Source organism: Coregonus clupeaformis, chromosome 20, assembly GCF_020615455.1.
Source record: "Coregonus clupeaformis isolate EN_2021a chromosome 20, ASM2061545v1, whole genome shotgun sequence".
Classification (NCBI taxonomy): Eukaryota; Metazoa; Chordata; class Actinopteri; order Salmoniformes; family Salmonidae; genus Coregonus; species Coregonus clupeaformis.
The window spans coordinates 17,308,353-17,329,618 of NC_059211.1; the positions used below are offsets into that span (position 1 = coordinate 17,308,353).

Genomic DNA, 21,266 nt, shown 5'->3' on the forward strand with positions numbered 1-21,266 from the left:
GTATTCTGCCTTGTAGAGACTATTGGCTCTTTATAACAACTTCTTTCAGACTGATATTCATGGAATAACCATGGTAACAGTGATGTTTAGGCAACTGGGGAGTGCCAATATGAACAAACAGTGGCTTCAAAGCCTCTTAATAGTCCGGCACAGTGGCCGTGTCATAACACCCATAAAACCTAGCGGTAAAACGTGGTAATGGTTCCAATCATTTTATCACCATTCATTTTTGCATCTTGGAGTTTACAAATACTTCATATAAGGTCTGTGTGTCGAGTAGGCTTAACCCTGGCCTGACGTTTTGATAACCGTGTAAATCTCTCTCTGACAAGGTGAGTTTTGTCAATATATTCGCCTCAATTTACTCCACATCAACTCTAGGCAACACTGTCAGCAACAGTTCACCAGCGCGATCAGAGACCTTCTGTGTCAAATCCATTAACTTCTTATGTCTCCTTTCTCTGTCTCAGCTAGCCACTGACTAAACTTTAGCTAGCTAGTTAGCAGAGCAGTAGATAAAGCAAATTATTTTGTTTTACTTAGCCTGGATAATTGTTTGTACAATATGTCGACTTTGGTGTCTATTTCAGACCTTATGGCATTTTTCAAGGATAAGCATTAGAGCATTAAAAGGGGAGAGGCCCACTATATGTCTGGCCATGTGGATAAGTGCAGCTATAGTGAGGGGCAATTTACAGGTTTGGTCAGGGTCAGCATGAGGGATAAAGTTTATCCTACGTTGGTGAGTGTAGCTATTTAGTTAAGTGTACAGCTTAGCAATACAATGTGTTCTAAACAGCTGTCAACATTCTACAAGGAAAGAGCCACTTAATCAATTATATAATCATTAACCACATTACCTACAATACCAGACTTAGATGAGTGATAACTCAGTTCTAGAATGTTGTCATTGATGAGAATGAAACTAAAAATCTATTGACATTTAGAATTGACTTTGTTTAGATATCCAGCCTGTATTGTAGTGTCATGACCAGAGAGAAATATTCAAAGGCACATAATTTTTTCAGAGTGGTACATGCATTCACACAGTCATGATTTATAGGATCCTTCCCACTATATGATTGATATGTCAAGTGATAAAATCCCAAATGATCAATTAAAGGTTTATGGAAAAACTGCACTTGTCCTCATGTGAAAATTACAGTTTATTAAATATTCTAAAGCTGTAATGTCATCAATCAAATCAAACTATTTATATAGCACATTTCTTACAACTAATGCATTGAAAGGCATGTGGCACTTAACATCCTTTCTTTTGACGGTCTCTATAGGGTGACCAGGGGATTCTCTACCACATGCGAATGCCTCCGTGCTCATAAGTGTAGCCATGCAGCCTATTTTAGCAGTTCACAATATCGTCCGTACGGATGTGGAATGAGAGTTGAGGAAGCCAGCTGTGCCCAACTAGGTGCAGTCAGTGGAGGACCTGTACCCGTTACTCCATCGCTGCTAAATAGGGTCCTCAGATCAGTCGTTGGATGGGGTGTTGTCTGTAAAATGGGGCACAGATAATGAAGAAGAGGGCATCAAAGCATTCAAATGGCTACAGGGATGGATGTGCAGGAGTCAGGGCTTTGGGTCACGGGGTCTGGGATCCTGGGTGCCTCACCGGATGATCTGGTGGGTACCACAGCAGTGGAGGTCAAGTGTCCCTATGGTGCAAGGGACCTTACCATTGAAGAGGAAGTGAAGTCGAAAGATGTCTATATTAAGGAGGGAGGGTCTTACAGCCTCTGTGAAGACCATCCTTACTGGCACCAGGTCCAAGGTCAGCTCCACATCACTGGAAGGGACACCTGCTTCTTCGTTGTGTGGACCACCAAAGACTCCATCACCATCCAGTGTGACGACCTCTGACAGACTCATATTGCTCCTCATGTCAATACCTGTTTTCAGGGAAGCCAATGGTCCAAAAATATTCCACATAGTTCACACACACACACACTAGGCTGCCCGAATAGGTTATATTACATACAAGTTTTGCTCAAAGCAGCCAACTAAAGTAATGTAGTTAACTTTTATCATGGGCACAGTAAGAATTCACAATGCATTTGAAAAGGATTCAGACCCCTTCCCTTTTTCCACATTTTGTTACATTACAACCTTATTCTAAAATTGATTAAATAAATGTCCTCATCAATCTACACACAATATCCCATAATGTCCCATAATATCCCGAAAACAGGTTTTTAGAAATTGTAGCAAATAAATAAAAAACCTAATTTACATAAATATTTGAACCCTTTGCTATGAGACTCGAAATTTAGCTCAGGTGCATCCTGTTTCCATTTATCATCCTTGATGTTTCTACAACTTGATTGGAGTCCACCTGTGGTAAATTCAACTGATTGGACATGATTTGGAAAGACACACACCTGTCTAGATAAGGTCCCACAGTTGACAGTGCATGTCAGAGCAAAAACCAAGCCATGAGGTCGAAGGAATTGTCCGTAGAACGCCGAGACAGGATTGTGTCGAGGTACAGATCTGGGGAAGGGTACCAAAACATTTCTGCAGCATTGAAGGTCCCCAAGAACACAGTGGCCTCCATCATTCTTAAATGGAATACGTTTTGGAACTACCAAGAATCTTCCTAGAACTGACCGCCCGGTCAAACTGCGCAATCGGGGAGAAGGGCCTTGGTCAGGGAGGTGACCAAGAATCCAATGATCTAAAACTGGACGCTTGTGCTCGGGTCACACTGGCACAGGATGTCCATGCACCGGATGGCCTGAGGGATGCACTCCTGTTGGACAAAAACAAAGACATTTGGTCAGTGGTGGGACTTTTTCAATGCTGTATCACCATCTTTATCTGGACAGAAAATGCATCGTTTATCATAACACAAACCCACCTTGGACAATGTGACAAGAGATCCCTCAAAACCCAATCCTCATGCCTCATTTTTTGTTGTTGTTTCCCAATCAACAGTCTGGATCTTCCTCTTCTGCCATGGTGGATGAGCTACCTTTTTTGGTAAATACAGGGCCATTTCTCTTTCCCACCGGAAAATGGCAGCCACAGACCCGAGTGTTGTCATTGGGTTTCCGGTCCACCCATCTGAAAGACCCCCCAAAAAAGTTACTTTTACTAGCTAGCTAATTTGATTAATAAAATGGTAACATCTACACTACCAGTCAAAAGTTTGGACACACCTACTGATTCAAGGGTTTTTCTTTAATTTTACATTGTAGAATAATAGTGAAGACATCAAAACTATGAAATAACACATGGAATCATGTAGTAACCAAAAAAGTGTTAAACTATTCAATATATATTTCAGATTCATCAAATAGCCACCCTTTGCCTTGATGACAGTTTTGCACACTATTGGCATTCTCTCCACCAGCTTCATGAGGTAGTCACCTGGAATGCATTTCAAATAACAGGTATGCCTTCTTAAAAGTTAATTTGTGGAATTTCTTTCCTTCTTAATGCGTTGGAGCCAATCAGTTGTGTTGTGACAAGGTGGGGGGTATACAGAAGATACCCCTATTTGGTAAAATACCAAGTCCATATTATGGCAAAAACAGCTCAAATAAGCAAAGAGAAACGACAGTCCATCATTACTTTAAGACATGAAGGTCAGTCAATACGGAACATTTCAAGAACTTTGAAAGTTTCTTCAAGTGCAGTCGCAAAAACCATCAAGCGCTATGATGAAACTGTCTCTCATGAGGACCGCCACAGGAATGGAAGATCCTGAGTTCAGCCCAAATAAATGCTTCAAAGAGTTCAAGTCAGAGACACATCTCAACATCAACTGTTCAGTGGGGATTGTGTGAATCAGGCCTTCATGGTCGAATTGCAAAGAAACCACTACTAAAGGACACCAATAAGAAGGCGAGACCTGCTTGGGCCAAGAAACACAAGCAATGGACATGCATGGAGGAGGAGGTGTTATGGTGTGGGGGTGTTTGCTGGTGACACTGTCTATGATTTATTTAGAATTCAAGGCACACTTAACCAGCATGGCTACCACAGCATTCTGCAGTGATACGCCATCCCATCTGGTTTGGGCTTAGTGGGGCTATCATTTGTTTTTCAACAGGACAATGACCCAACACACCTCCAGGCTGTGTACAGGCTATTTTATCAAGAAGTAGAGTGATGGAGTGCTGCATCAGATGACCTGGCCTCCACAATCCCCTGACCTCAACCAAATTGTGATGGTTTGGGATGAGTCTGACTGCAGAGTGAAGGAAAAGCAGCCAACAAGTGCTCAACATATGATGGAACTCCAAGACTGTTGGAAAAGCATTCCAGGTGAAGCTGGTTGAGAGAATGCCAAGAGTGTGCAAAGCTGTCATCAAGGCAAAGGGTGGCTATTTGAAGAATATACAATACATTTTAATTTGTTTAACACTTTTTTGGTTACTACATGATTCCATATGTGTTATTTCATAGTTTTGATGTCTTCACTATTATTCTGTATATTAAAATACCATAACCCAGACTTGGTGGACAGGTGGATCGTCTTAAGGGGACTGACATGCAGGGATGTAACAATGATTTTAGGCACTGGCCAGCAGACCACGATTTCTATATTCTGGTCCTAAATCTGTGGCATGCAATGTTTGTAAAGGCAAAATTTCACTGTATCAGGCTAGTTTGGCATATTGTCTACTAGCCCAGTCTGAACAGTACTAGCCTCAGGCTAGCTTAATTTGTCAATAAAAAGGTCACAAGTCACTATGCTAGCCTATGTTGTTTTCTTTTTACTTGTAAGGAAGGTAACGTGCATTGTACACCTAACTACTGTCGGTGGTTATCTAACTAATTTTCATAAGCACCTAGATAACCACATCTTTGACCTAACCAAAATAGCTTGTTATAGCCGCTAGCAAACAGGGCTTACCTTATCACACCGCTCCAGCGACGCCTCTCGATTACAGAGGTCAGAAAACGATTAAATGCATGTGTGTGCTTATCAGAGTAGTGGTTACAAACCGGTACATAGCACAGAGCCATCCTTGCTTCTGATCGACGGAGACCCAAGGTTAGCTAGTAACTTAGTTCGCTACAAACGCCAGAGGGTCATTCAAAAAAAGTATAGTAATATAAAAATGCTAAGCTAGCTAGCTAGGTAATTTGAAAAATGCTAGACAAGAATAAACAAACACTATCAATTATTTACATGAGAAACTAAAAAGGCTATAATATCTACTTGTTGATGAGTTTGCATGGAGAAACGTGCCTTGAGGGATGATAAAGCTTGTAGCTCAGTTGGTAGAGCATGGCGCTTGCAACGCCAGGGTTGTGGGTTCGTTTCCCACGGGGGGCCAGTATGAAAATGTATGCACTCACTAACTGTAAGTCGCTCTGGATAAGAGCGTCTGCTAAATGACTAAAATGTAAATGTGACAAGATGTCTAGTTCTGTATGATTAATTAGAGGCGAATATATTGATAAAAGTTACCTTGGCCAAGAGATATTTGCACGGTTATCAAAACGTCACGCCAGGGTAAGCCTACACGAAACACAGACCTTAATATTAAGTAGTTTTAAAATCCCAGAGGGAAAAATGAATGGTGAAAAAACGATTAGAACCATTTCCGGGTTCTACCTCTAGGTTTTATGGGTATTATGACTAAAACTGTGGTACTCATGCCACGTTCAAAACAACTGGGAACTCGGAAAAATACGACGTCAAATCATAACGTCAGTGATCTTCAGGTCGCAAAGGCCGGGGCTCTAGAAAGAGACCCGAGTTCCCGAGTTGGAATTTTGAGTTGGATGACCGTTCAAATCGATTTTTCACAGTCGGAGCTCGTTTTTTCCGAGTTCATAGTTGTTTTGAACGCACTGAAGTCTGAGATTTCCGATTTACCAGTTGTTTTGAACGCGGCAACAATGGCCAATACATAGCATTAGCAATCCAGGGTTTATATACGTAATTGGTTTCTTTACTGTATCGTTAACCCTGGCCACAGGGATTCGGTTGGTCTTGTGAAGTGTCAATCTACAGATTTCCCGCCCTTTACATAAATTAGGGGCGTCTCTGTGTGACATCATTTGCCAAACTTTTCAACATGGCGATACAACGAACTGAAGAGATCGAAGCAATGGAAAATGCGAACCTAACTTCGCATCCTGGCTTCAGCAACGACAAGTATTCTATCCTCGTCATTGTCGGTGAACATAGTGGGACTGGATTTGTGGACTACATGGTTGCGGAGATAAAGAGAGGTAATGTGGCCCAATGTTGACTGAATTAGCGCCAGCCCGCGCTTCCACCTCCTGATTTGGCTCGAGCTAGCGCGGTTAGTACAGCTAACGTCGCATACTGTAGTACTGCACCTTCAAGTATATTTAGTCAACAAATGGTTCTAATTGCAAATCAACACACAAATCAGCCAATTGCCACACAAATATCCCACTAGTCTCGTGAATTTATGCAAGTATTTTCCACGACGAAATACAACGTCAAAGATGATGCCACATGCAACCCCCGTTTGTAGTAGACATTAAATAGAAAGATAAGGATAGAAGAAGCCAGCAAGAGATATAATAGCAAGAAGGATGTTGGATCTCCTGGCAGAGGGCATCTGCATGGTGTGTTAGTGTAAGTTCACAAAACAAAATGGGCAATATTAATAACGTGGTATGGTTGAATGAATCATATTAACAATATGTCAATATTATAGTGTATTAATTTAGTATACACAGACAGTTATTTTACTTCAAATCTGATTTACCAGTTGATCACGAGCTTCGGATGATCTTTCCTGATCACAGGCAAATCGTGAAATTAGGCCAGCTGTCAATCAGACCATAAACTAGACAGCTAGGTTAGCAACTGAAGTTTACATTTTGCCTGACCATTTTAAATAGTTTAATGTTAAGAGACCAAGTAATGCAATGGTATGGTTTAACACTTGCTCTATAATGATTAGTTAAGAAATGTTCATCCTAAATACTTTCTACAATATATCCGAATCCATATTTTGTGTAAATTATCATTCATTCATTTATTTACATTTTTAAACACATTTCAGCACTGCATAAAGTTTTTTAACACCCATTTCACAGTAATCATTCTGGGATTCAAATGTCAGACATGTCCCAAACCCTTCCTCCAAATTACAAGGCTTTCATTTTTTGTTACCTTACCAAGAATGACTCAGTATGATGTGCAGGTGGTCACCAGAGTTCTAATTATTGGCTATGATAACCTTATTATTGAAGCATATTCTGAAGTTTTACTATACTGTTTTGTTACCAGCATATAAAGCTTGGGCAGCTAAGCTGAATTTTGTCTTCTCTTCTCTGTCTGTACACCATAAAATATTGTTCTTGCAACAGTCTTGATGACGGCAAGTGCCTTTGAGTGAACTAACTTAACTGTGCACTTCTATCATGAGTCGCATTTATTTCAATGACATGATTATATGACATGATGCAGAGTTGCCTCGGGTGTCTGGTAGTGGGCAGGGGCTCCAGTTTGTGTGTGGAATTTGCTTGGCTGATAGTGTTGAGAAATCCAATAGCTGTCATTTCCCCCCTCTGATTAGCTGAGGGATGCTGTTTTATGCTGAGCTCATCTTCTACAGACGAGCATTACTAGCCACACTGCAGATCACTCTTTCATCCAATGACAACAAGCCAATGGAAGGGCTCAACATTTGTACCCTCTGCTCTATCTAAGGAGCCAAATAGCTTTTGCCTCACTTTCCAAGGACATTGCTCCAGAGAAAGGTGCAGATGTTTGTTTAGTAAACACAGCGTTAAACACATTGAGCAGGCGAATACATTTTAGATTACATTTAGCCTACGTTGTATCTTGCTCATCCCTTTAAGACGGCTTGTCTTGGAGGAAGGTTTATCTTGGCTTGCATCCATAAGATGCACTGTGTTTAATGACTTCAGTCTGGTTCCAAGATGCCACTGTGCTGGACTTCTGGAGGTTTCTCACCGTGGAGGGACTCCACTGTGCACTGACTGCTCCAGGGTCAAGACGGGATCATTGTAAAGGTCTGGCCTCTCGAGACCACTCAAGACCTCAGGATCCTCTAGTCTCACACTAAATCATCATAGTGTGTGTGAGTGCACAGAGCAGCACAGAAATGGTGGGGCATTTTCCCCAAGCTTGTAAAGGTTTTTTGTAAGGGTGCCTTCTTCTTGCTGTTTGTTTTAGTTTAATTACTAACATACAGCCCTGTGCATCTGTCAGGGTGTTGCCTTAATAGCTCTGACTAGTAGAAAGAAACAGTTTGCGGTGAGCTTAAAACACTCCAAAGACAGGGTCATTCACAAAGCTTGTTTGTCACTTGCTTGTAGCTGATTTTTTCCCCACTCATGCTTCAATGAATAGCAGGAAATGGTATTTCCAAATAACATCAACATCCTGATTTGTGTGTCACCCCTGTGTAGCGTTACACAGTTAATGGAAGCATATGATATTTTTATTGCCTCCGGCTACTTAGAAAATGAGTAACAAATCAAATGGTGATGAGTGATTCCTCACGAAACACAGACAAAAAAATACCATGATTTGGGGGATTTTCACAAAATGTAATCCATAGAATAGTCCTTTGGCGGAAGGATTGTTGACATATACAGTACATTTGGAAAGTATTCAGACCCCTTCCCTTTTTCCACATTTTGTTACGTTACAGCCTTATTCTAAAATTGATTACATGTATTTTTTCCTTCATCAATCTACACACAATACCCTATAATGATAAAGTGAAAGCAGGTTTTTAGAAAGTTTTGCAAATGTATTAGATATTAAAAACAAAAATACCTTATTTACATAAGTATTCAGCCCCTTTGCTATGAGACTCGAAATTGAGCTCAGGTGCATCCTGTTTCCATTGATCATCCTTGATGTTTCTACAACTTGATTGGAGTCCACCTGTGGTAAATTCAATTGATTGGACATGATTTGGAAAGGCACATACCTGTCTATATAAGGTCCCACAGTTGACAGTGCATGTCAGAGCAAAAACCAAGCCATGTGGTCGAAGGAATTGTCCGTAGAGCTCCGAGACAGGATTGTGTCGAGGCACAGATCTGGGGAAGGGTACCAAAACATTTCTGCAGCATTGACTGTCCCCAAGAACACAGTGGCCTCCATCATTCTTAAATGGAAGAAGATTGGAACCACCAAGACTCTTCCTAGAGCTGGTCGACCGGACAAACTGAGCAATCGAGGGAGAAGGGCATTGGTCAGGGAGGTGACCAAGAACCCGATGGTAACATTTACATTTACGTCATTTAGCAGACGCTCTTATCCAGAGCGACATACAAATTGGTGCATTAACCCTATAGCCAGTGGGATAACCACTTCACAATTATTATTATTTATTTTTTTTGTGGGGGGGGGGGGGTAGAAGGATTACTTTATCCTATCCCAGGTATTCCTTAAAGAGGTGGGGTTTCAAATGTCTCCGGAAGGTGGTAACACTGACAGAGCTCCAGAGTTCCTCTGTGGAGATGGGAGAACCTTCCAGAAGGACAACCATCTCTGCAGCACTCCACCAATCAGGCCTTTTATGGTAGAGTGGCCAGATGGAAGCCACTCCTCAGTAAAAGGCACATGACAGCCCGCTTGGAGTCTGCCAAAAGGCACCTAAAGGACTCTCAGACCATGAGAAACAAGATTCTCTGGTCTGATGAAACCAATATTGAAGTCTTTGGCCTGAATGCCAATCGTCAGGTCTGGAGTAAACCTGGCACCATCCCTACGGTGAAGAATGGTGGTGGCAGAATCATGCTGTGGGGATGTTTTCAGCGGCAGGGACTGGGAGACTAGTCAGGATCGAGGGAAAGATGAACAGAGCAAAGTACAGATATCCTTGATGAAAGTGCTCAGGACCTCAGACTGGGGCGAAGGTTCACCTTCCAACAGGACAATGACGCTAAGCACACAGCTAAGACAACGCAGGAGTGGCTTCGGGACAAGTCTCTGAATGTCCTTGAGTGGCCCAGCCAGAGCCCGGACTTGAACCCGATCGAAGATCTCTGGAGAGACCTGAAAATAGCTGTGCAGCGACGCTCCCCATCCAACCTGACAGAGCTTGAGAGGATCTGCAGAGAAGAATGGGACAAACTTCCCAAATACAGGTGTGCCAAGCTTGTAGCGTCATACCCAAGAAGACTCAAGGCTGTAATCGCTGCCAAAGGTGCTTCAACAAAGTTCTGATTAAAGGGTCTGAATACTTACTTGTTTCAAAAAATTATAAAATATAAATAACAGAAAAGTGGTGCGTGCATATGTATTCACCCCCTTTGCTATGAAGCCCCTAAATTAGATCTGGTGCAACCAATTACCTTCAGAAGTCACATAATTAGTTGAATAAAGTCCACCTGTGTGCAATCTAAGTGTCACATGATCTCAGTATATATACACCTGTTCTGAAAGGCCCCAGAGTCTGCAACACCACGAAGCACCACCAAGCAAGCAGCACCATGAAGACCAAGGAGCTCTCCAAACAGATCAGGGACAAAGTTGTGGAGAAGTACAGATCAGGGTTGGGTTACAAAAAAATATCTGAAACTTTGAACATCCCACGGAGCACCATTAAATCCATTATTAAAAAATGGAAAGAATATGGCACCACAACAAACCTGCCAAAAGAGGGCCGCCCACCAAAACTCACGGACCAGGCAAGGAGGGCATTAATCAGAGAGGCAACAAAGAGACCAAAGATATCCCTGAAGGAGCTGCAAAGCTCCACAGTGGCGATTGGAGTATCTGTCCATAGGACCACTATAATAATAATAATAATAAATAATATGCCATTTAGCAGACGCTTTTATCCAAAACGACTTACAGTCATGCGTGCATACATTATTTAATTTTTTTGTGTATGGGTGGTCCCGGGGATCGAACCCACTACCTTGGCGTTACAAGCGCCGTGCTCTACCAGCTGAGCTACAGAGGACCACTATAAGCCGTACACTCCACAGAGCTGGGCTTTACGGATGAGTGGGCAGAAAAAAGCCATTGCTTAACGAAAAAAATAAGCAAACACGTTTGGTGTTCGCCAAAAGACATGTGGGAGACTCCCCAAACATATGGAAGAAGGTAATCTGGTCAGATGACACTAAAATTGAGCTTTTTGGCCATCAAGGAAAACTCTATGTCTGGCGCAAACCCAACACCTCTCATCACCCCGAGAACACCATCATGCTGTGGGGATGTTTTTCATCGGCAGGGACTGGGAAACTGGTCAGAATTGAAGGAATGATGGATGGCGCTAAATACAGGGAAATTCTTGAGGGAAACCTGTTTCAGTCTTCCAGAGATTTGAGACTGGGACGGAGGTTCACCTTCCAGCAGGACAATGACCCAAAGCATACTGCTAAAGCAACACTCGAGTGGTTTAAGGGGAAACATTTAAATGTCTTGGAATGGCCTAGTCAAAGCCCAGACCTCAATCCAATTGAGAATCTGTGGTATGACTTAAAGATTGCTGTACACCAGCGGAACCCATCCAACTTGAAGGAGCTGGAGCAGTTTTGCCTTGAAGAATGGGCAAAAATCCCAGTGGCTAGATGTGCCAAGCTTATAGAGACATACCCCAAGACACTTGCAGCTGTAATTGCTGCAAAAGGTGGCTCTACAAAGTATTGACTTTGGAGGAGGAACTTCTGGATGCAATTAAAGACTTTAATTCCGGGAAAACTCCAGTGTTGGATGGCATACCAGTCGAGGTATACCAAACCTTTTTTGATATACTAAGAGGACCGTTATTAGCATGTTTTAACCACTCCTATCTAAATGGTAGATTATCTGACACTCAAGAAGGACTGATCTCATTATTACTGAAACAGGATACAAGTGGAAAATATAAAGATCCAGTCCATTTAAAAAATTGGATGCCCCTTACACTTCAGTGTTGTGATGCAAAAATTCTAGCAAAATGTATAGCGCATAGAATTAAAAAGGTATAGTCGGATATTATTCATTCTAATCAGACAGGTTTTTTTACATGGAAGATACATTGGAGATAATATAAGGCAAGTATTGGAAACAATAGAACACTATGGAAAATCTGGGAAACCAGGCCTGCTATTCATAGCAGACTTCGAAAAGGAATTTGATAAAGTACGACTGGGGTTTATATACACTGCTCAAAAAAATAAAGGGAACACTTAAACAACACAATGTAACTCCAAGTCAATCACACTTCTGTGAAATCAAACTGTCCACTTAGGAAGCAACACTGATTGACAATACATTTCACATGCTGTTGTGCAAATTGAATAGACAACAGGTGGAAATTATAGGCAATTAGCAAGACACCCCCAATAAAGGACTGGTTTTGCAGGCGGTGACCACAGACCACTTCTCAGTTCCTATGCTTCCTGGCTGATGTTTTGGTCACTTTTGAATGCTGGCGGTGCTTTCACTCTAGTGGTAGCATGAGACGGGGTCTACAACCCACACAAGTGGCTCAGGTAGTGCAGCTCATCCAGGATGGCACATCAATGCGAGCTGTGGCAAGAAGGTTTGCTCTGTCTGTCAGCGTAGTGTCCAGAGCATGGACGCGCTACCAGGAGACAGGCCAGTACATCAGGAGACGTGGAGGAGGCCGTAGGAGGGCAACAACCCAACAGCAGGACTGCTACCTCCGCCTTTGTGCAAGGAGGAGCAGGAGGAGCACTGCCAGAGCCCTGCAAAATGACCTCCAGCAGGCCACAAATGTGCATGTGTCTGCTCAAACGGTCAGAAACAGACTCCATGAGGGTGGTATGCGGGCCCGACGTCCACAGGTGGGGGTTGTGCTTATAGCCCAACACCGTGCTGGACGTTTGGCATTTGCCAGAGAACACCAAGATTGGCAAATTCGCCACTGGCGCCCTGTGCTCTTCACAGATGAAAGCAGGTTCACACTGAGCACGTGACAGAGTCTGGAGACGCCGTGGAGAACGTTCTGCTGCCTGCAACGTCCTCCAGCATGACCGGTTTGGCGGTGGGTCAGTAATGGTGTGGGGTGGCATTTCTTTGGGGGGCCGCACAGCCCTCCATGTGCTCGCCAGAGGTAGCCTGACTGCCATTAGGTACCGAGATGAGATCCTCAGACCCCTTGTGAGACCATATGCTGGTGCGGTTGGCCCTGGGTTCCTCCTAATGCAAGACAATGCTAGACCTCATGTGGCTGGAGTGTGTCAGCAGTTCCTGCAAGAGGAAGGCATTGATGCTATGGACTGGCCCGCCCGTTCCCCAGACCTGAATCCAATTGAGCACATCTGGGACATCATGTCTCGCTCCATCCACCAACGCCACGTTGCACCACAGACTGTCCAGGAGTTGGCGGATGCTTTAGTCCAGGTCTGGGAGGAGATCCCTCAGGAGACCATCCGCCACCTCATCAGGAGCATGTCCAGGCGTTGTAGGGTGGTCATACAGGCACGTGGAGGCCACACACACTACTGAGCCTCATTTTGACTTGTTTTAAGGACATTACATCAAAGTTGGATCAGCCTGTAGTGTGGTTTTCCACTTTAATTTTGAGGGTGACTCCAAATCCAGACCTCCATGGGTTGATACATTTGATTTCCATTGATAATTTTTGTGTGATTTTGTTGTCAGCACATTCAACTATGTAAAGAAAAAAGTATTTAATAAGATTATTTCATTCATTCAGATCTAGGATGTGTTATTTTAGTGTTCCCTTAATTTTTTTGAGCAGTGTATAAATGCCTGGAGCATTTCAATTTTGGAGAATCTCTTATAAAAGGGTCAAAATCATGTATAGTAACCCTAGGTGTAAAATAGTAAATAATTGCTATTTCTCAGAATGTTTTAAACTGTCAAGAGGAGTGAAACAAGGTTGTCCACTTTCGGCATATCTATTTATTGTGGCCATCGAGATGTTAGCTATTAAAATCAGATCCAACAATAATATCAGGGGATTAGAAATCCAGAGCTTAAAAACAAAGGTGTCATTGTACGCTGATGATTCATGTTTTCTTTTAAATCCACATCTAGAATCCCTCCACAGCCTCATAGAGGATCTAGATACATTTTTTAACCTCTCTGGATTACAACCAAATTATAACAAATGTAATATATTACGTATTGGATCACTAAAAAATAAAAAATTTACATTACCATGTAGTTTACCAATAAAATGGTCTGATGGTGATGTGGATACAGTGAGGGAAAAAAGTATTTGATCCCCTGCTGATTTTGCACGTTTGCTCACTGACAAAGACATGATCAGTCTATAATTTTAATTTAGGGTTTATTTGAACAGAGAGACAGAATAACAACACAAAAATCCAGAAAAACGCATGTCAAAAATGTTACAAATTGATTTGCATTTTAGTGAGGGAAATAAGTATTTGACCCCTCTGCAAAACATGACTTAGTACTTGGTGGCAAAACCCTTGTTGGCAATCAGAGGTTAGACGTTTCTTGTAGTTGGCCACCAGGTTTGCACACATCTCAGGAGGGATTTTGTCCCACTCCTCTTTGCAGATCTTCTCCAAGTCATTAAGGTTTCGAGCCTGACTTTTGGCAACTCGAACCTTCAGCTCCCTCCACAGATTTTCTATGGGATTAAGGTGTGGAGACTGGCTAGGCCACTCCAGGACCTTAATGTGCTTCTTCTTGAGCCACTCCTTTGTTGCCTTGGCCGTGTGTTTTGGGTCATTGTCATGCTGGAATACCCATCCACAACCCATTTTCAATGCCCTGGCTGAGGGAAGGAGGTTCTCACCCAAGATTTGACGGTACATGGCCCCGTCCATCGTCCCTTTGATGCGGTGAAGTTGTCCTGTCCCCTTAGCAGAAAAACACACCCAAAGCATAATGTTTCCACCTCCATGTTTGACGGTGGGGATGGTGTTCTTGGGGTCATAGGCAGCATTCCTCCTCCTCCAAACACGGCGAGTTGAGTTGATGCCAAAGAGCTCGATTTTGGTCTCATCAGACCACATGACCCTCTCCCATTCCTCCTCTGGATCATCCAGATGGTCATTGGCAAACTTCAGACGGGCCTGGACATGCGCTGGCTTGAGCAGGGGGACCTTGCGTGCGCTGCAGGATTTTAATCCATGACGGCGTAGTGTGTTACTAATGGTTTTCTTTGAGACTGTGGTCCCAGCTCTCTTCAGGTCATTGACCAGGTCCTGCCGTGTAGTTCTGGGCTGATCCCTCACCTTCCTCATGATCATTGATGCCCCACGAGGTGAGATCTTGCATGGAGCCCCAGGCCGAGGGTGATTGACCGTCATCTTGAACTTCTTCCATTTTCTAATAATTGCGCCAACAGTTGTTGCCTTCTCACCAAGCTGCTTGCCTATTGTCCTGTAGCCCATCCCAGCCTTGTGCAGGTCTACAATTTTATCCCTGATGTCCTTACACAGCTCTCTGGTCTTGGCCATTGTGGAGAGGTTGGAGTCTGTTTGATTGAGTGTGTGGACAGATGTCTTTTATACAGGTAACGAGTTCAAACAGGTGCAGTTAATACAGGTAATGAGTGGAGAACAGGAGGGCTTCTTAAAGAAAAACTAACAGGTCTGTGAGAGCCGGAATTCTTACTGGTTGGTAGGTGATCAAATACTTATGTCATGCAAATTAATTACTTAAAAATCATACAATGTGATCTTCTGGATTTTTGTTTTAGATTCCGTCTCTCACAGTTGAAGTGTACCTATGATAAAAATTACAGACCTTTACATGCTTTGTAAGTATGAAAACCTGCAAAATCGGCATTGTATCAAATACTTGTATTCCCCGCTGCAAAACTTTCTAAAAACCTGTTTTCGATTTGTCATTATGGGGTATTGTGTGTAGATTGATATTTTTTTAATGTATGTTATCCATTATAGAATAAGGCTGTAACGTAACAAAACCTGTATATAGTATGCTTACTAACCTATTGTGTTCGTCATATTTCTTCTTGTTTCTCGTGTTTTTTTTCTAGTATTACATTGTTGATTATTGCATTGTTGGGTTTTGAGTTTGCGAGAAAGGCATTTCACTGTACTTGTGCATGTGACATTAAAACTTGAAACTGAAACGTGAATATTTCATGACCCTAAACCCGCCCACCCTGCGGATATAACCGTGGGGACTGCGTGTTATGAGTCAACCCGCGCATCACTAGTACACCGTTAGTCACTCACCCTTCTAGATAACTTGAAACTTGTGTCTTGAAGTCGCCTAGGCTAGCTAGTGCTAGCCAACTTCTTTCACCAATTTGCTTCAGCAGGCTGGTGTACGACCCATGGCAAAGTTGGTTTGGCATTGGACAGTATGAAAATGTATGCACTCACTAACTGTAAGTCGCTCTGGATAAGAGCGTCTGCTAAATGACTAAAATGTAAATGTATATGATAGTCTTCTTTTGTCTGGGTTTCATGAGCAATCACACTGATTTGATTGCCCTTTGCATAGGCTTGTAGACGATGTAATGATGTAATTGTCATGCCTGCATCAGTGTGCCTTGGCAGCATTCAGTGTGATGGAATGGTGAAGTCTCTTGGACTCCCAGCACTGGGCCTGAAGAACCCAGCAGCCCTGAGAGCCACGCTGCAGAGCATAAATAATGCAACCCATTTACTTCAGCTTGGCTTCACCAGAGTGCCAGAGAATGGAAGTGTCTCCTTTGTCAGGACGTACACGTTGTTTCCTCCGCTACCCCTTTAGCATTATGCTATTATATCGTCCAGACAGACTCCAACAACCGTGCAGTTCAGAGGTGAGGTGTGGATGTACTACTCAGAATACCCGGAGTTCCTAGGAGAACATTGGCCTTAAATGCAGAGGTTGTTAAGGTTGGTAGTATTCGATGTTGTCTGCCATTTCTATCTGGTTCAGCTTGGGCTGGGGAGGGTACTAGGGACGATGCAGCTGTGTGTCTGAGTGTGTAAATACTGGACTCTGGCTGCATCTTGTTGAGAGCTTGTACCCCCATCAGGAGACTGAGTGTGTAAAGTTCATTCATTAGCAGTGTTTTTCTAGGATTTTTCTTTGCAGAAATGGCAAAGTTAGCCGGGTGCGGGAGGGAGGGTGTCTTTGCTGCGGGGGTCCGGGTGCATTTATTTTGTAGAACGACTGTGAGAATGTTACTTCTGGTGACTTTTTAAAAGCACATTCTATTCCGAAATGCATGAACAGTTAATTATGTTGACACCATCTGAAATATAACTGATCCGCGCCACTGCAATGTAGGGAGATGATGAGGAGCAAGCGGTGGCTGTGCACTCGTGGCTCTCATTTGCGCCACTGCTCGCTCTGTTTGCTACAAATATACGTTGTAACTTGTCACTCTGGTCTTACAGGGATAGTGCGAGATTAAGTGCTTTTTCAATTTACCCAGAATCAAGAAATCATCGATACCATTTTTATGTCTGTGTGTAGTTTGAAGGAAAGTAGTTGCGCGAGCCATTGCTAACTAGCGTTAGCACAATGACGAAGTCTACATGAACAGCTAGCATGCTAACGCTAGTTAGCAACTTCCTTCGAACTGCATTCAGAGACATACATATTTTTTCCATGAGTTCATCTGACTCTAGGTAAGTAGAAATAGGGCTTAATTGCCAAAATCTTGCGCTATCCCTTTAAAAGCACGTCTTGACAGAAATATATAAAGAATATGCATGTTTTTTGGAGTGGTGGCCACGATTTAGCATCAGCGGACCACCACTGCTAATCAAATATAGGGGAAACACTGATTTAAATGTTTGTTCAAGGTAACGGCTGAAGTGAGTTTTACCAGTCAGTCATATAACTGCATTTTTGTAGAGTCCCCTGCTCTCATCAGCCCCCTGTTATCTACAGTGCGTTTTCTTTCCGCATTAGTCCACACTCCCCCCTTTGATTCTAGCTTCCTGTATCCAAACGTGTTAAAGGGTTACTTTGGGATTTTGGCAATGAGGCCCTTTATCTACACTGAGTACACCAAACATTAGAAACACCTTCCAAATTTTGAGTTGCACTTTCAATTTGTCAGGGCATGGACTCTACAAGGTGTCGTAAGCATTCCACAGGGATGATGCTGGCCCATGTTGACTCAAATGCTTCCCACAGTTTTGTCAAGTTGGCTGGATGTCCTTTTGGTGGTGGACCATTCTTGATACACGGGAAACTGTTGAGCGTGAAAATCCCAGCAGCTTTGCAGTTTTTGACACAAACCGGTGCACCTGGCACCTACTACCATACCATTCACCCTCTGAATGGCACACATACACAATCCATGTCTCAATTGTCTCAAGGTTTAAAAATCCTTCTTTAACCTGTCTCCTCCCCTTCATCTACAATTATTTGAAGTGGATTTAACAAGTTACATCAATAAGGGATCATAGCTTTCACCTAGTCAGCTTATGTCATGGGAAGAGCAGGTATTCTTAATGTTTTGTGTACTCTGTGTACGTCCCCAGATTCAGATGAACTTGTGGATACCATTTTTATGTGTCTGTGTCTAGTATAAAGGAAGAGAGTTAGTTTTGCGAGCTTGCAAGCAGATAACCATAGACTTCCAGTCATTGCGCTAACGCTAGTTAGCAATTGTGCTTGCGCTAGTTAGAAACTTCCTTCAAACTGCACGCAGAGACATAAAAATGGTATCCACAAGTTCATCTGACTCTGGGGAAGTAGACTCTGGGGAAATCCCGAAGTATCCCTTTAAAACAGTTTTGAGTCTGGACAACCTTTCTCTTTCTCCCTCTCTTGCTCTTTCTCTTTCCAGTTAATGTCACCTCTCCCAGCTCATACCCATGATGTCATTCCGTTACCATAATTCCGTTACCGGGTGTAAATCCACTTCACTTACTGTAGTTCAATAACCAAAATAGATTTTTTTCAAACTCAAGGTGCCATGTCATAGCTGACATAACATTCTTTCTGCAGACATCTTTGAATCTTAATTCGGAGCAGATATTTTAAGTTTTTGGAAAACCTGGTTGCATAGAAAACTGAGGCAGATTTTACTATAATTCCATTACCAAAGTTTGCATCTGCACAGTTTTTCCACTAAATTCGTTTTTATAAATGTTTTCATGTAAATTGTTACAAGTAGTCCTAGTGCATAGAGTTGTATGGTTTGTTACACTTTGAAATCAATGCTTTTTGTTTGGCTTACATTTTTAAATGAAAAAACTGCATTAAAGCATAATTCTGTTACCGTGGAATTACATTTGACATTTTAGTCATTTAGCAGACGCTCTTATCCAGAGCGACTTACAGTTAGAGTGCATACATTTTTTTTTCATACTGGCCCCCCGTGGGAAACGAACCCACAACCCTGGCGTTGCAAGCGCCTTGCTCTACCAACTGAGCTACACGGGGCCCATTAGTATCTGTGTCTGTATTGAGAGGCCATGTGACTGATGTCACAAACACTTCCTCTGTGTGTGTCACACTGCTCACCATTTCCTTCCCTTCCTGGTCAGTGATGGAGGCAGGCGCTTTGTTAATGATTTGGTTTGGGGAACAAAAAAGCTTGAAGAAACTGTCTTGTGTTGAATATTCTCTGAGTGTAACATGATTAAAAGTCTTGGGTGATGACTGTCAATGTCAGAGTTTTTAGAAATGAATGCAGTCCCTGAATACTGTATCCCACCTACATGGTCAACATGCTTGTGATTGCTGGCAAAGGGAAAATAGAAGAGGGGGGACCTATTGAGAGAACAACGCTGTGCATATGGTCTGTCAGTTAGTTGGTTCAGCTGTACTGGTTCTTATGTGTTGTTGTAATGCGCTGATGGACGGCCTGGAAAAGATAACAGACATTTTGACCTGCTGGGGGTTCCTTTGCGCCAACGGCATTTAGATCAAGTCTCCTCTTGTTACTGTAGGTCTGACACTTAGCAGCTGCCTCTGTGTACTCTGGAACCCTCTCAGAACCCCTCAGCCCCATTTCCCATCTGCTACCACCAGTGTCCAGTGTGCTCCCTCTTGAGTGTCTGTGTTGTACGTGCCACTGGTTTAACACTAGACCCGCTAAAGCAGTCATTTTGACTGCTCATGAATATATTTTATTATTCTGCCATTTTTAAAGTCATGCCCCCCTCAGTCCTTGACCTTTCCTAAATAAGTCTATATAACACACTGCCGTTGTTAGAATTTGTTATATCACAAACGGAACTAGAGCTATAACCAGTTTAAGGAGGGCATGTCATTATTTGAATGGTTTTCCCCTGTTGCCCCTCCTCCCGACAGTAGGGCCTGCTCCGCTCATTCTCCCGACATTGGAAGGTGCAGTGGCCAGTTGATAATGACCCTGATAATTGCCTCTCAACTGAACCTAAACTATACCAAAACTAATTTCACACATATAACAACAGATGAAATAAATGAAGTAAAGTATGATGGGGGAGAATGGGTGAGTTGATGAGCGAGGGGATAATGCATAATTATGTATCACCAATTGTGATTGAAGAACAGGGCAGGCCATTCTATTGTATTGGTGTATTCTAATTATAATCTCAAAATGGTATATACCCTATATCAGTCCACCAAATCCAAGCAGTTTTATCAGTCTACTCTGGCCTACTTGGAGTACACAGTGAGAACTTGCGTAATTTACAATGGCAAGAAGACCAAGACTAATGGATGCACATGCTGCATTAGCGCTGCTACAAGATCTGAATGAAAACGACTCAGATGGCGGGGAAGAAATGAATCATGACATCTCTGATGATTATTCTTCTGATTCTGAGCCTCAACCTGAATAACCTACACCTCCCAGGCCTAAGGGCAATAAAGCCAGAACGGTGTGTGCTGAGCAGGTGCCCGTGCCAGCACCAAATGAAACAGTGAGACAGGATAAAGGAAGGGAAGTTTGGGAAAAGATCCACATCGGGCAGCAGGTGAGCAAGTGTCAGAGAATGTGGTGATGAGGCTTGTGGAACCTTACGTTGGCAAGGGGAGAAATGTCACCGTGGACAATTTCTTCACGTCACTGTCATTGGCGAACAAGTTGCTTGCAAATAAAACATGTTTAGTCAGCACCATGAACAAAGCAAGACGGGAGCTCCCTCCCAAAATAAGGCACCTTAACAGCCGTTGTATAACGGTGCTGAAGAATGACAAGACAACACTCACACTATACCAATGCAAAGCAAGAAAGAATGTTTCTGTCATGAGCACTATGCGTCTGACAGTTGCCATCGACGGGGACTCCATAAAGAGAAAACCGGATACTGTTACGCACTATAACCAAAGGTATGTCAAAATTACATCATACACATTGCCATATATATATACTTAACAAAAATATAAACGCAACATGTAAAGAATATGTTCCATGTTTCATGAGCTGAAATAAAAGATCCCTGGAAAA

At 42.7% G+C, this 21,266-nt stretch overlaps 1 protein-coding gene and 1 long non-coding RNA gene across 2 annotated transcripts in view; one reads left to right on the forward strand and one right to left on the reverse strand.

The window, feature by feature from the left end:
- Window positions 1-2,622: 2,622 nt before the first annotated feature.
- LOC121532750 lies at window positions 2,623-5,275 on the reverse strand. Its single transcript, XR_005994381.2, has 3 exons — window positions 4,880-5,275; window positions 2,876-3,081; window positions 2,623-2,767 (listed from the first exon to the last, which is right to left on the reverse strand). It is a non-coding gene; the product is annotated as an uncharacterized LOC121532750 (long non-coding RNA).
- A 720-nt stretch (window positions 5,276-5,995) lies between these two features.
- LOC121533682 (microtubule-associated protein 1S-like) overlaps window positions 5,996-21,266 on the forward strand; it is a 45,795-nt gene continuing 30,524 nt past the window's right edge. The window contains exon 1 of the mRNA XM_041839826.2: window positions 5,996-6,210. Coding sequence (XP_041695760.1) covers window positions 6,054-6,210 — 157 coding nt within the window. The 5' untranslated portion in view covers window positions 5,996-6,053. The remainder of the gene's footprint in view (window positions 6,211-21,266) is intronic.